The sequence below is a fragment of the Pituophis catenifer genome, unplaced genomic scaffold (assembly GCF_029215685.1).
Source record: "Pituophis catenifer annectens isolate HBS135680 unplaced genomic scaffold, rPitCat1.0.hap2 SCAF_2, whole genome shotgun sequence".
Taxonomy (NCBI): domain Eukaryota; kingdom Metazoa; phylum Chordata; class Lepidosauria; order Squamata; family Colubridae; genus Pituophis; species Pituophis catenifer.
The window spans coordinates 183545599-183561903 of record NW_027256882.1 but is presented as its reverse complement, the minus strand read 5'-3'; the positions used below and the strand labels follow the sequence as shown (position 1 = coordinate 183561903).

Below are 16305 nucleotides of genomic sequence, written 5' to 3'. Positions count from 1 at the left end.
GTTGGAGGGAAATGGGGCAGGGGAAGGCATAAAAGGAGAAGAAATCAGAAACAACAACCTAATAAGATCAAGGAAAACATATTGGCTAGGAGAATAAGTGTATGATAGATCAGGATTAGTGGTTTATGCTTCTATAACAAGAAAACATCTTTCTTTTAAATAGGCTAATGGGTTCCACTTTTTCTGGACATTTTCATATGCATAATATCATTTCATCCAGTTCTACCTGTGCGTGGTGGTGGTGGTGATGATGATGGGTTGAGTTTTTTCTCCCTCTCTCCCTTGTGGGAAGCCCCCCGCCTTGAAGAATGAAATATTTTGGGGAATATTAAAAGCAGAAGAATATTATATTTCCCCAAAGGAAGAAATTGAGAAACATGCTCTTAAAGACAAAAAGCAGACTCAGTCTTAATAGCCCCCAGCAGATATTTTGGGCCCATTAAGAATGACCGGGCCGATCTATTCACTAACACCTTTAGGAATTAAGATGGGATTAAGAAATCTTAAACCCATTTTATCTTATCCCACTATCTTAACTTTATTCATTAAGAAAAGTGGAAACAATACTGGTCCATTAAGAAAGGCAGGTTAGTCTAGAGGCAATAGATAACAGGATAAAATCAATTACACATGCCTGACAGGATTAGGACTAAGGAAGTAATAATTAAGATCCATCATGAGCAGTGGTGATATTCATTTTTCCCCCTACCGGTTGTGTGGGTGTGGCTTTTGGGGGGGGGGGGTCATGTTACTGAGTTGGCGTGGCCAACTTGCAGTCACTCATGCAACTCACCAACCCCCGCTCACAGAACCAACAGAAAGGTTTGGCCGGCCAAGTCTCCTAGGGTTCAACCTAGCTGCTTCTTGCTTCCTTCTCATGTTTGCTCTGTGCGTATGAGCCTGAGAAGGAGAAGGGAAGCAGCCATGCTGAATGCTGTGGCAGAGAGAAGCCAAACTTTTCTCCCTCCCTTCACAGCAGAGCTGCTCAGAAGGCAGCCGCCGGCCGCAGTTTGTCCATTTATGGTCTCCCCTTCCTCCTGGGATCATACCTTAAAGACTGCGGCCAGCAGGTGCCTTCTGAACAGCTCCGCTGCGACACCGTTCCTCCGGCTGCTGCTGTTCTCCTGGCCAGGTCTGGTCATGAGTGGCATCGGCAGGCACTGGGGTGCGTGTGTGCAGCCAGAACAGGGCAGCGGCTGCACACGTGCACCCCATTGTTTGCTGGTGCCGCTTGCGGCCAGACCCAGCCAGGAGAACGGCAGCAGCTGGAGAGACGGTGTCGCACTGGAGCTGCTAAGAAGGCAGCCGAAATCAAGCGCTGGCGGCAAGAGGATTCTTGGCACGAAGGGCGGCCGAGCCTCGCCGTGTCACCCCACCACCAAGGTGTGAAGATAGGTGAGTGAGGTGGGCGGTGGCTCCAGGACAAGGCTGGAGCCAGGGAATGGTGCATGGCAAAGGCAACATGTATAGGGCGGGGTGGGTGGGTGGGGCGAGCAGTGAGAGGCTGGAAGGGGAGAGCAGCGAGAGGCCAGAAGGGGCGACCAGCGACCAGGTGACCGGGCGGGCATGGGTGGGGCCAGTCAGAAATGGTTGGAGAACCAATTCAAATCGCCGCTACCGGTTCTCCCGAACTGGTCTGAACCAGTTGAATACCACCCCGATCATGAGCCTTTGTGAAACTAATAAGACCAATCAAATAATAATCACACAAAGCAAGCCTCCAGATCACAAAACACTGTAAAAATATATATATAAAAATCCATGTACAAGCCAAACCAATTGGTCAGCTGTCATAGAACTGCATGCTGTGTGTGTGTTGGTTCTGTTCACCAATAAAGGGAGCCTTTCTTTCCAATCAGCTTCCATTTATTTCCGGCTTGGAACTGGATCTGGATTTTTCTTCCAACACCCTTTCACCCCCCCTTTCTCTCTCTGAGAGAATGACTTTCTGTAATGATTTCATTTTATTTTCACTGATTACTATTACAGAGACACTACTTAGTTGTAGAAGCCTTCAGAGCATTCTTGGCAGTTCCTTTTCCAAGAGGCATCCTTCTCGTTTATCATGCTCTTCTTTGGGGGCTTTGTTATGTAAACTTTTTTTGATATGTTCTTCAGAACTCAGGAAGCCTGATCCTGAAACTGAAAATAAATTCCTGATTTTCTGGGTGTGCTTGGAAGGTCTCTATTATTAGCCAATCTCTCCCTTTCCGCCCGCCCGCCCGCCTGCCCGTCCCCCTGCTGCATTGCCATGAATCTGCAGCATTCAGCCAAGGGACTCCCTGCAACAGCGTGGAATATCTTGAAGGAAGCAGCTTCGCCATCCAGCCTCCTATATGCACACAAAACGCAGCAGGTCCCTCCCAGTCTCCAGTCTCCAGAGATTTGAATGAATACCTTTTGGGTGACTGGATTTTTCAATAACATTTCTAACATTGGCTCTCTTTCATTTGCAAATTCCTAAACAAATTAAGAAGTGATCCAGAAAAAGTGATAGCCTCCCTCTCAAAGGAGATAATTACAGATTTCCTAGCTAGATATTTACTGGAAAATATTAATCATTTTTCATGCTAAAGTACTAATAGGTTCAAGACTGCCTTTTGGAGATTATGGATGATAGTTTCATTGAGCTATAAAGAAGTCAAACATAGAAATGTAATATATTTTGATGTAGAAAATGTCAAAATACAGATGGTCCTCATTTGATAACCACTTATTCAGCAACTGTTCAAAGTTATGACAGTGCTGAACAAGTGATACTTACAATTGGGCCTTGAAGTTCTAGTTGTCATAGCATCCCTGCAGTCATTTTATCATGATCTGGATACTTGGCAACCAGCTCTTAATTTTCAGAAAATGTTTTATTCATTTGTTTATCAAATTTATCACCATACATCTTACCTAAATGACTCGGAGCCTTGCAGCATCCCATGGTCACATGATTACAACTTGTGATCTTCACTGCTGGCTTCTGACAAAGTCAATGGGGAAGCAGCAGGATATTGCAAAAATGTTAAGTCACATCTCACATAACAAAGGTGCAGGGTTTAAATTAACAAAGGCAACTGGAAATGCTGGAACTGCCATTGCTACATCATGTGGTCATGTGATGTCACACTTTACAACCACATTGTTAATTGAGGATTAATTATTAAAACTAATTAATAAACTATTGAGCAGCCATTTTTACAAACTACAACCAAACAATCTAAGTATATTGAGGTAAAACAAGCAAGTATTTATCTTTCAAATCTTTCCCAAGTTTTGACTGGGAAAAGGCAGACGTTAGATTGTTGTATCAATCTGCTAGAAACTTCATAGGTTCAGCCTCTGGTTTTTATACTTGTCAGATATAATGAAATCTTGCGATGATGAAACTTCTCTGTTGAACTAAAACCTTCTCTCACAAATCCAATGAAACTTTTCCTTGCATTCGTGATCATACCACAGACTGTTTTGCATTGAGGCACAGTTCTCATCTTTTCCACCATTAGGCTCATTTTGATGCCAATAACTACCAGAGAGAGAGGAAGAAGGGAGGGAAAGAGAGAGGGAGGGAGGGAGGGAGAGTCAGAGAAAGGTCCTGGTTTAGAATGTCATTTGAAAATGCTGGAAGGGAAGGCCAAGAACAATATATACAATACTAGTTTAACATGTGAAGTTGTAGGGCTGAATCTGTAGGACAAAATGCTACAGGCCTCAAATAGCAGCCGATGAATCTACATAACCTGACCCTGCATTTAGTTATTGTTGCTATCATCTCTGTTGCAGGGCCATTTTCCCTTGTACCTCCCCTTTAGGCTCAGTCTGAAAGACAAGACTACCCTCAACTGGCTTGCCCTTCTGGCACATAGAAGAGGAGAAATGAAAGAAGTACATTCTACGTACAGTGCTGCTTCTTAGCCTTGTAACATTGATGCTCAGTTGGATCACAAGACTGCAGCTGTATTTGGCTTGTTCTTTGTGGCTGAGCCCCATTAAAGAAGGAGATGGACAGAAAATTCCAAAAGTAACCTTATAAATCAGGGGTCCTCAAACTACAGCCCACAGGCAGGATATGGCCTGCCAAAGCCATTAATCCGGCCCACGCAGGACCATGAGGCTGCCCTGCCCACATTGCCCTGCCCACCCGCTGGCCCCCACCCTTCGGCTGAGCACAGGTAACCTCAGGACCTTTGTAGGCTGGAACTAGAAGGCAAGGCCAATGTTTTTGGCCAGCAGAATGCTTCTGGAGGTGGGGAAGGCCAAAAATGGGGCACGTGGATGCCTCAGGAAGCTGGCAGAGTGCTTCTGGAGGCGGGGGAGGCACATGGAGGCCTCCTGGGGCTTCTGCGCGCCCTGCAGAGTGCAGCAGGAGGACTGGATTGGAGGAGGAGGGCTGCCCGCTCACCCACCCGCTGGCCAGACTAGTCTTCAAGTTTCAAATGAAAGAGATGTGTTACATCTCTGATGGAACTCTGATCTATCATCTTTAAACTCCCATATCTCCCACCGCCGGAACGATCCTTATCTGAAGTGAGCTGAAGCGCCGAAACATCCAAAGTGAGTGATGCAAAAAAAATTGTTGAGGCAAAAAATCCCTCTGATCTATCCAAAGTATCATTTTTAAAACTACTACCGAAATTGCTGTGAAAAAAATCTTTTAAACTCCAACCAGAATTGTTGTATTAAAAATCCCTTAGATCGCCTTTAAACTCCCACTGGATTGGATTTCAATCCTCCACCATTTTAAACCTATACCTGATTGGAATCCTCCCACTGGAGGACACTCCAACATAACACAAAGGACAGCATCAAAGACACTCAAACAAAACACAAAGGACAGCAGAAACTACATATGGAAGTACAGCAGAAGCTACATGAGGAAGTAAAAATCAGCTACTACAAAACCCTACCCTTTCATCCTACTTTACTACTTTACTTCATTAGTCATTGACTAAATGATAGAATTTTTAATTTTATTGATTTATTAATTACTTGATTAGCAATGCTTAATTGATTGTCTAGCTGATTGCCTAGTTAATTAATAGTTAATAAATAATACTTTAGTTTGATTGATTAGAGTTTAATTAATTGATTAGAGTTTAATTAATTTAATTGGTTAGAGTGACACTGCTTGCTGATCTATTGTTAAATGATTAATTAATTACTGTGAATATTACAGCATACATTGATCAGTTAGTGTTATTGATCAGCGTGGCATTGATTAGCAATTTACTGTTTTAATTTTTAACTGATTAGCATATTTACTGTTTAACTGATTGGTTGCATGATTAATCATCAAGCAAATAAGAGATCCATCAATTCAACATTGGATACCAGCAAAATAATAATAATAATTAATTCAACATTGAATACCAGCAAATAAGAGGTACCCAACTACGCACCTACAACACAAATCTACAATGCCAAGAAAAAATGCCACTGTCAAACAACCAAGCAAACAACCAATCAAAAAGATAGATATCTCTACCAATGGCACAATCAAAAAGAAAGACGTATTTACCAATGACACAAATGACCTCTCTAAATGCTTTCTATGTACAGATTTGTCCAAGGAGATTGAGAATACCATGAAATGCTACCTATGTAAAACGTACGCCCACCACACATGCTTGGGATTAACAGAAAACATAGTCCAATTTCTAGAAACATCCCCAAATTCACTTACCAAGCTCTGTCCTCTAACCCAAATTAGACAAATTTAGTGTCATGTTTGATAGGTTCGACACCATGGAAACACAGCTATCATCCCTTAACAACACAGAAACAACTTTACTGTCATCCCTTAAAAACATAGAAACACGTTTAGCATCTCTTGAAAACAAAAATTCAACACAGAAAAGTGAACATCCAGCAACTCAAAATTCTATGCCAATTCAACAACCTCAACCACAACCAACTACCTACCCAACAAATGACATCTCCTTCCTCATCAAAGATGCCATTGAACAAGAACAAGAACGTCCCAATGCTATTTTATTTGATCTTGAGGACAACAATGAAACTGATGATATTACAAAGGTACGTAACATCATCAGTAACTATCACACACCAACCATCTCACCTGAGGAAATCATCAGTGTTTCCCTCGATGAACCTGACTTCAAGTACGGCGACGGCTCAGTGGCTCCACGCTTCTGCAGAGTTGTTTGCAAGAATGAGACCAGCAAATGAAAATTCATACATACTATCAACTCAATTGCCAGAAGCAACACCAACTACAGTATAACAAACTTCACTCAAGGCCTGACCTATCCACACTACAACACATCTACTCCTGTGAACGACGTGCTGAACTCAAAAGACACCAAGACCAGGGAGAAACTGACTACTACGCTGACTGTATTAAAAGTAAGAACGGCCCACATCTCAACAACAACCACCCCACCACCCCAACAAGCAATACTAGGCATGCACACCCCTAACATCCTCAAAATCCACTACCACAGGCCTTAAATGCAAGCTACTTAACACAAGAAGCCTCATAAACAAAATACCAGAATTCCTCCTCTTATTAAATACAGCTAAATACAGCGAACGTTGATTGGAGCATGTGACCGACTGGGGGAAAAAGGGGATGGTTTTGGGAGCTTTGACTTATTGAAGGAAAACCTGGGCTTTTCAGATTTGGGTTTTCCCAGATGTGCCAGTTTGCCTATTCTAGTAAAGAGAACTTTGGGAAAAGATAAAAATAAAATAAATACAGCTATATTTGATATTATATTTGTCTGTGAGACATGGCTAAATTCCTCCCTCCCAGACCCCATTACCACGGTAAGAGACCATCATGTTTACCAGTCCGACTGTGAACTCCGTAGAGGAGGTGGTGTTGCTATCTTCTATAAAAAATCCCTAAATCTAAAAAATATTCAAGTTACACAGGAACTTGCTCTTCCTGAGACCATCGTATGCAAGCTCTCCCTAAACACATTTCGCTTCTTACTTTGTTACTGAGCCCCTGATTACAACCTTATACATGCTAACAAACTGACTTCACTACTAACATGGGCAGCCTCTTCCCACACCCTCTTATCTTTCTTGGTGACCTCAATCTATCTCTTATTAATTGGATCCTTAATGAATGTACAACAGAACCAATATATACAACCTTGTACAATGCCATTACTAATCTGGGATTGGATCAACTGGTAACAAACAACACTAGATTCAAGAACTGCCTTGATTTCATCTTCTGCCATAATTTAAACTCAATCTATGGTCTACAAATAAATGAACCCTTTTCAAACAGTGTCCATAGCATGATTGACTTTTGTCTCAATTTATGTCCTTACAAAGACGATCATAATGACGGGATCCCAAAGTATAACTTTAGAAAAGCCAACTATGATCTCATAACAGACAAGCTCTCATCTCTTGATTGGCAAACTCTGTTCACTGGCTGCATCACTGCCGAAGACCATTGTAACATCTTTTTACAAGAAGTCAAAAGAATCATCAAACTACATGTACCACTAATAATCCCCCAAACCAGGAAAAACAAATTACCCATAACAATAAAGAAGCTTCAGTCAAAAAAAAACCCTCTTTGGCACAAAAACAAAACTGGCTATGTAGTTAACTTCAAAAGTCGCTACAAATCATTATGCTGACAGATAAAGGCAATTATCACAGCAAACAAGAGGAAAACCTACTACGCACTAAATCCACCCAGGCCTTCTATAATTTTGTAAACAACAAACTTAAAGACTCAGGCTCCATCCCACCACTAAAAGGGCCAAACGGGAAAGACTGTAATGAAGAAACTGTTAAGGCCAACCTCTTCAACACATTCTTCTGTTCAGTCTTTATAAACAGCAACAGATCATGCCCCACATTTCCCAATCGTACCATAACTAATCACAACATCTACTACAAGTCGATTTCACAGAAGATGCCGTTGAAAAGGCATTACGCAACCTAAAACCATCTCTATCTATTGGCCCTGATGGATTATGTGCCTACTTCTTAAAAAAGCTCTCAACCACCATAGCAGAACCTCTTAGCAAAATCTACGAAATATCTTTCAGAACCAGCTCATTGCCTAACTTATGGTCACTAGCCACGATCATCCCAATCTTCAAAAAGGGTGACCCCAGCCTAGTTGAAAATTACAGACCAATCTCATTATGTTGCATCACATACAAAGTCATGGAATCTATCATAAACCAATCCATCACCTTCTACTTAGAGACAAACAACCTACTCTCTAACAAGCAAGGCTTCAGAAAAAAATTGTCCTACAATCTGCAACTCTTACACTGCAAAAACATATGGATTTCACAACTCGACCAGGGTAAAGCAATAGTTGCAATTTATATAGACTTCTGCAAAGTCTTTGATTCAGTAGTACATGACAAACTACTTCTAAAACTAGAATCTTATGGCATTTCCAGATCCCTGCATAAGTGGATAGCTGCATTCCTAACAAAACAGGCAACAAGTAGTCAAAATAGGGAATGCCCTGCACCTGTTAACAGCTGTTCTGACCTAGGCTTCCTGATATAGTAAAAAGCACACAATTAGTCCCAACCCCTCCCTTTTTTTATTTTAACGGCTGTGAATTCCTTTCATTCACAGCACGTGCTGAATCACCAAGAGTTTATAAATAGTTCAGCAGAAGTCTGCCACAGTCCTTTGGATAAGGCTGGTAAATACCCACCTTATCTTCTTTGACATGCTGCCAAAGACCTAATTGGCAATTATCTTGGTAAGGCCACACGGAAACACAGAGTCAAAAACGGAGCTTCAAAGTACAAACCGACACCATCCACAATGTTGCTTCCTGCCAAGAGCAAATGTGCTTTTGCTCTTCCTTTATGTCTTATGGGAGGGGCCAATGATCTCCAAGCCTTACTCCCGAGTCGTCCCTTTTGTTTTAATTATTCTTGCCTTCTGGCAGCTCTGCGCATGCACGCACTAGGAACAGGCTCCCCCTGTTCCTCTGCCTCTCTGATGCGGAGAGGCTTCAGAGTCCGCACTTAACTCACAGATGGCCCTGGTCCCATCTCTGCCTCTGACGTAGAGCCCTCGTCCAAGCCTTCCCCAGCCTCCTCAGTGTCCAATTCTGCTGCCAGCTCCAGCAGCTGCTGGCAGACCACAACAACAGTGGTGTCTCCCAAGGAAGTGTTTTAGGACCCACACTCTTTATACTTTACATAAATGACCTTTGCAATCATATTATAAGCAACTGCGTTCTCTTTGCTGATGATGTAAAACTATTCAATACCATTGACAATGCTGCTACCCTGCAAAAAGACCTTGACTATCTGTCAGAATGGTCAAACAATTGGCAACTCCAAATCTCAACCAACAAATGCTCTGTCTTACACATTGGCAAAAAAAAATATCAAAACACAAAATATAAAATATGATACAACCTCGTACACGACCCTCACTCTGTCAAGGACCTTGGAGTACTCATCTCAAACTGCCAGAGCTCACTGTAACAGAGCTCACTGTAACAGCATCGACAAACAGGAATTAAGAGTTGTTAACCTAATTTTGTGTATCTTCTTCTCTGGTAATATTGAACTGAAAACTAGGGTATACAAAACTTTTGCTAGACTGATTCTTGAATACAGCTCATCTGTCTGGAACCCACACATTAATAAAACTGAATGAGTCCAGAGATATTTCATGAGAAGAATCCTCCACTCCCCTGCCCACAACAGAATACCTATGCCACCAGACTTGAAATTTTGGGCTTAGACAACTTAGAACTTCACTGTCTTCGGTCTGACCTAAGCATAGTACATAAAATTATCTGCTACAGTGTCCTACTTGTAAATGAATACTTCAGCTTCAACCACAACAATACACAAGCACACAATAGATACATATAAACTTATGGTAAACCATACCAAACTTGATTGCAGAAAATACGATTTCCGTAACAGAGTTGTTAATGCCTGGAATGCACTACCTGACTCTGTGGTTTCTTCCCCAAACCCCCAAAACTTTACCCTTAGACTGTCGACCTCACCCCATTCCTAAAAGGTCTTTAAGGGACGTGCATAAATGCACCAGCGTGCCTACCGTCCCTGTCCTAATATTCCCTTTTATTCATATCCATTTCATGTATTCATAATTATGTTTATACTTATATCTATTATCTAATACATGCTTCACAAATAAAATAAATAAATAAAAACAAACAAACAAACAAACAAACAAACTTTTGGGGAGACCGCGGGATTGCCCTGCCTCCCCGCCGGCCAGCTGGTCTTCGGTGTGCATCTTTCACATCTGTTCTCTCTCTCTTTCTCTCTTTCTCTCTCTCTGGACATCAGATTCCCACCACCCAGCACCAGTTCAAGGGTTCCCTTCCCAGGGCACAGACTGAGTGAGAGAGAGAGATAGACAGAGAGAGGGGGGAGGGGAAGGAAAGAGAGAGACGGATAGACAAGAAACAGAGAGAGTGGGGGAGAGAGATGTTGATTCTAAGCTCCTTGGGGCTGAGAAGAATTGCTGCAAAACTGAGTTTCCTGAAGTGGACCACTAAACTACTAAACAATTTAAAAATTAATCTAGTAAAAGAAAAGTCAACCAAAAGCAAACAAGCAAATAAAACACCCCCAGAAACAAAACAAAGTTTAATTTGTGTGTATGGACTGCTAAATTGGCCATGCCCACCTAGTCACATGCCCACCTAGCCATGCCCACCCAGCCACATGACCACCCAGCCACGCCCACCCAGCTGGTCTGGCCCCCCAATAGTCTGAGGGACCATGAATTGGCCTCCTGTTTTAAAAGTTTGAGGACCCCTGTTATAGATGGTAAAAGATTTGAAGGAAAGACAATAGCCACATACATAACCTAAGGATTATCATAAAAAGATGGGATTATAAAGAATTTCTGAACCAGTACAAAAATATTTTTTTAAAAAAATTGGGCAATAGATAACAAGGAAAACAAAACAAATTTCTAATGTGTCATTTTTACAGTAATACAATGGGCTTGTGGAACAAGTATTCCACCTTACTCTACTTTATTTGGATTTTTCTTTTTCCTGAAAATGCCAAAGTTAATTCTGAAATTCTGGGAAGGTCTTGAATCCACTCTTTTTTGCCTTGGTCCAGGAACTTTCCCCCAACTTCTCATCCTGGTATGTCCTAGTCTCCAAAAGAATTCAATTCTCTTGAAGCCAGTAAAGAGGGAAGAGCTAGAATCCCATGCAGATAATCTTTAGCTTACTTTAATTCATTTGGCAACTGTTCAGAGTTATGGTGCTTCTCTGGTGTTCTAGAGTTATGGGATCGGCCAAGATTCCTGTCATTAATCAAAACAATCACATGATGTTGCACTTTACAATCATATTGCTTAGTGATGACAACCCTGATCCCAATTGCTGTCATAACCCATAACCTATTCTATCAGTATATGTGACCCAAATTCAGTTCAGAGGTCATGTTGGTTGACCATCTGTTCTGTGTTGAAGATTGCCATATAGCATTAATGAATTCTTCTTAGTCTTATCTAGACTAACAATGTCATTTTGATTGATCAGTATGGGTCTGGGTAAGAATCATAAATATAGGGCTCAATTGTGGTTGAGGACTACCTGTACTGCATAATTTTATATAGAGGTGGAAATATCCCCCAATAAATTATTTTTATTTTTAAATAATTTATTTTGTTTTAAATAAAAAATGGCCCAACACTTATTGATTCTCCATTGAGAACATGGAATGCTCATGAGATCTCATCAGTTTACAATTTTTGTTAAATGAAGGTTGGTGGGCGCTATCTAGAGGTAATATGGGCATTGTGGCACCTGCACACACCAAGGGCATGCTCAGATACAGGAAAGAGCCAATGAGAACTGCTGAATGGATTTCACAATGTTAAGAGAACCCAAGCAGAAGGCTACAGAGCCTCTGAAGTTAGATGCTCTGAGCTGAGTTCTTGCAACAAACCATTGGACCTCAAAGTACAGCATACCTGTCGCCATGTTCTATGTGTGTCCCATCCACCCACTTCCAGTCATCTTCAAGCACCTGGTCAGTAAGGCCAATCCAGCAGGAAGGAGCCTTCATGATGGTTGCAACATGGCCCTGTCTCATACACACACAAAATAAATTCCAGAACAGTAGATGATGCCAACAATTAAAAAAAAGGCAAATACATTTTATGGACAGCTTGGTTTGCTAATGGTAGAAAAGTTCTAGTATTGGTGCATTTAATCCAATACATGTTGTATATTGAAAAAGATGCAACCTCTTGTTGTTTAACTCAGGTGCCTCTTTTTTTTTTCCTTCTACCTCTCTCTGGTCCCAGTTATTGAAAACTATTGTCAGTTTCCCATGAGTTTTAGGCAAGAAAAGTCCTTCGGGAGTAGGGCGGTATATAAATCCAATAAAAGTCCTTCGGGAGTAGGGCGGTATATAAATCCAATAAAATAAATAAATAAATAAATAAATAAATAAATAAATAAATAAATAAATAAATAAATAAATAAATAAGAAACCAGTGATAATTAATAGCCTTCAGATGCTTTGGAAAGTAGATTGACCCCCTCCTCTCTGTGGCAGCCCCTCAAATATTGGAACACTGCTATCATGTCTCCCTTGGTCCTTCTCTTCACTAGACTAGGTATGCCCAGTTCCTGTAACACTTCTTCATATCTTTTAGCCTCCAGTCCCCTAATCATCCTGGTTGCTCTTCTCTGCATGCTTTTTAGAGTCTCAACATCTTTTTTATAGTGTGGTGTAGGGGTGAAGCTGCTCTCTTCTTGGTTCCGGTGTTGGCTGGCGAAGAACTACTCTCTTCTGTCCAAGACCAGCTGGAAGAGAATAGCTGGCGGTGTGCATGTGTGCCAGACCAGCTGTCCAGTGTGCATGCAAGCAACAGGACCCGGAACAGCAGCTGGTGATGGCGTGCATGCCCACAGAGATGACAAAGAAGTGGGAAACACCAACTGCAGTACTGGAAGCAATTGGCAGTTGAGGGTGAATGAGCCTGAGAGGCAGGCAAGGTTGTAGGACACGATGGTTGAGGAAAAAATGGCTTTGGTTTAATAGGAACCTTATTTAGAGTCTGGGGGTCCTGCCCCTCATTCCCGAGCATCTCACGGGGTTGCAGTTATGTCATTTCCACGGATGATTCACCCTCCCATGACAACACCTCCGGATGCCAAAAACATCCTTTTCTTTGTTTAAATGCCAGCCATGAGAGCCGGTACATGTAAGATGCCGGTGAGGTCTAGCTTTTTGCTTAGGTTTGTCTGGCTGTCGGGGGGAAAATGGCTTCTTCCCCAGGCCCCTGTCCATTTTCCCCCCGACAGCCACACAAACCTAGGCAAAAAGCCAGTCCTGACCAGCACCCAGCTTCAGTGGACTTGCAAAGGGCAATCGTGAGCTGCCACTTGCATCAGGCTGGACTGGGGAGGGAGAGCGCAAGCGAGTGAGTGAGCACCGAGGAGATGGCAGGAGGAGGGAAGCTGGGCAAAGGGGCAAGCGAAGGGCGTCCACAGCATGCCATAGCACATGCACTTTCTAAGCCTGCCTAAAGCAGGGAGGGAGGGATACACACACACACACACACACACACACACACACACACTCCAATTTGTGTGTGTGTGTGTGTGAGAGAGAGAGAGAGAGATAGAGAGATAGAGAGAGATCGATTTGATCCAATCTCAGAAAGTTATATCAGGGCTGGTGGCATTGTGCTCTCTCTCTCTCACATACACACTCACACCCACCCACACACACCCCCACACACAAAGAGGTTGGATATTTTTTTTCTTTCCTCCCACCCCCCCCCTCCCGCCCCCCCACCGGAGACCCCTGGATTCCCTCTCCAACCTGGCCCATACAGGCACCACCCATGCGAGTGATCACACCCACTCAGTGAGTTGGTCACACTCACTCAGTCACATGATCCTCCCAGCCATGCCCACCTAGACGGTCATTAGGAAGAACCAGTTCTTCCTACTGCTGCAGTTTCAACTCCCTCTAACACTTCTCTGTTTGTAAGAATTAAGTCCAGTAGAACTGTCCCTCTAGTACCCTCTTCTACCTTTTGGACAACAAAGTGGTAAACTAGGTTGTTCAGGAATCTATTCGATTTTATAGCTACACATTACCTACACATCCTTATTTTTATCTACATATCCACTGAAAGCCAATTTTTAGGGAGTGCTATATTTACTAGTTAATTGTATGGGAACAAAAAAGATTTCTGTAAACTATCAGCACCCAGATGAAATTGTTCAGCAATAGATTCTCCCCACATTTTTGATAATCTGGCTACTCCTACCTTTTCCTCTATGCTGTTGATCATCACTAGGTGGAATCCCATAGAGGTGCATGATTGGTTGGCCACATCCCAAGTTCCTGGAGAATAGGAAAAGAAGTAGTAGCTTCCCTGAAAGAAGGTCCAATCCATAGAAAAGGGGTTGCAAGCTGGATTGAGAAGGAGAAAAATATATTGCCACCTTAGAATTGATTCTGATGTTGTTGGTGTGAAATTATTAAGTGGAATTTTGTAACCATAAACTTCACTGTTTGGTTGGAATTCCAGATTTAAGTGCCATACCTCTGTCACCAACCCAAATGTATATATAAATCCTGACATGGGAACACCATCATTTTGTGTGTGTGTGTGTGTATTTATATTTGGGATAGTAAAAGACTTAGGCATTAGCTACTTGCACTTCTAATTATTGTGCAGGAAATACATTTACATAATCACAATGATTGCAGGGTAGTGAATGTAGACTGAAAGAAATACAGTATTCTAATTTAGATAACATAAGCATTCAACTAAAAAGAGCTTAAATGTCAAGGCTCACTATCTCTGGGAAAGATCCTTATTTGAATATTTTCAAAAGAAATAAGTCCATGATTTTCCTTGCAAGTCAATTTAGTCTAAGGTGACCAGACGTCCCGCTTTTGGCGGGACAGTCCCGCTTTTGAGCAATTTGTCCCGCGTCCCGCGGCGTTTTAAAAAAGTCCCGATTTTTCATTCTGCCTCCTGAGTCCCGGCTGCCTCCTGAGTCCCAGCTGATGGCTAGAGGGAAAAAACCTGTTTAAACTCTTGCCGCGGGTTGATTAGCTCGGCTTCCCCCTCTCAGCTGATTTGCGCAGGGCTCTGCTCTTGCTAAATTGCTCAGTAGTTTTTTTTTTCTCTTTGTGCAAACCAAGCTCAAAACGAAACTGAAAGTAAAACAGGCTGTTGGCTTTGCTGTTTGCTTGCAACCTTGGAAAATTAGGCAGCAGATTTATTTTCCTTTTCCTCACCAAAAAAGGTAGGTGCAATTATTAGGTATGGGAAATTATTTAGGGCAAAAGAGGAGAGTTCAAGATTTTAAAACACAAAAGAAAAAAAAGCTCTTTTTAACTAGGGAATTGTAATAATTGAGATACTATTAATCGTATACTGTGTTGAAAGCAGAAATGGTTAAGTTGTGGTTTGGAGGAATATATGGGGGAAATTATTTGGTTTATTATTATTGGTAAGTATAATTAATTGATTTGTAAGAAATTGGATTGCATGGAAATAATTGGAATATTCATGTTCATATTGATTAATATACAAAAAAGATAGTTATATAACTAATTGATTTATATTAAAATGTTGAATTTGTATTAAACAACTGTATTACATAATTACATAATTAACCAATGTGAGGATGGATATAAAAATAGATGACAATGGGAAGGGGTATAATATAGAATAGAAGGGAAAAATTGAATTTGATTAAGATTAGAGATGAGGATGAAGGGTAATATTGTTTTTTTAAAAAAAATAGATGAGGAATAAATATGGCAAAAAGGAAATATAGAAATTGTAAATTTAATTGAAATGACTAAACACTGTTTAAATTTGTGAACCAGCCAAATATTCTGTTCAAAGAAAATACATTGTATGTTTGTATGTGTGTTTCTAATTATTGCTATTTATTCATATTTGTTCTCTTTTATTCTTTAAAGTTTAACAATTCATTCTTTATCTTAATATCTTTATATTTGTTTGGGGTTGGCTTTCTTCCCTTTCATCTTTTTTATTGTACAGCAATCTTTCTCCTCAAACCTACCACCTCTCTTTTCTTTCCTTCTTACTTTCTCTTCCCCCCACCCTCTTCTTCTCCTCCCTATTTCCTCTTCCTTTCTCCTTCTCCTCCTCTCTTCCTCCCTCTGTATCCTCTGTATTACTGTATCCTTTTATGCATATGGACTACTCAGAGGGCTGAAAAAGTTATTTTTGACTGGTCCTCACACTTTTGACCAGTCCTCGAACTTACGACTGTCCTCACATTTTACATTTTTGCCCTATCTTGTCATCATGGTGAAGAGAAGC

The 16305-nt window shown here is 41.4% G+C and overlaps 1 protein-coding gene across 1 annotated transcript in view; it reads right to left on the bottom strand.

Moving 5' to 3' along the window:
* Window positions 1-1050: 1050 nt before the first annotated feature.
* The window catches only part of LOC139310303 (macrophage mannose receptor 1-like), a 33201-nt gene continuing 17946 nt past the window's right edge, over window positions 1051-16305 (bottom strand). Inside the window, exons 5-9 of the mRNA XM_070934461.1 lie at window positions 14263-14408; window positions 11944-12056; window positions 3408-3514; window positions 1377-1504; window positions 1051-1293 (exon numbers count right to left, since the gene is read on the bottom strand). Of these exons, the coding sequence (XP_070790562.1) occupies window positions 1051-1293; window positions 1377-1504; window positions 3408-3514; window positions 11944-12056; window positions 14263-14408 (737 nt within the window). The remainder of the gene's footprint in view (window positions 1294-1376; window positions 1505-3407; window positions 3515-11943; window positions 12057-14262; window positions 14409-16305) is intronic.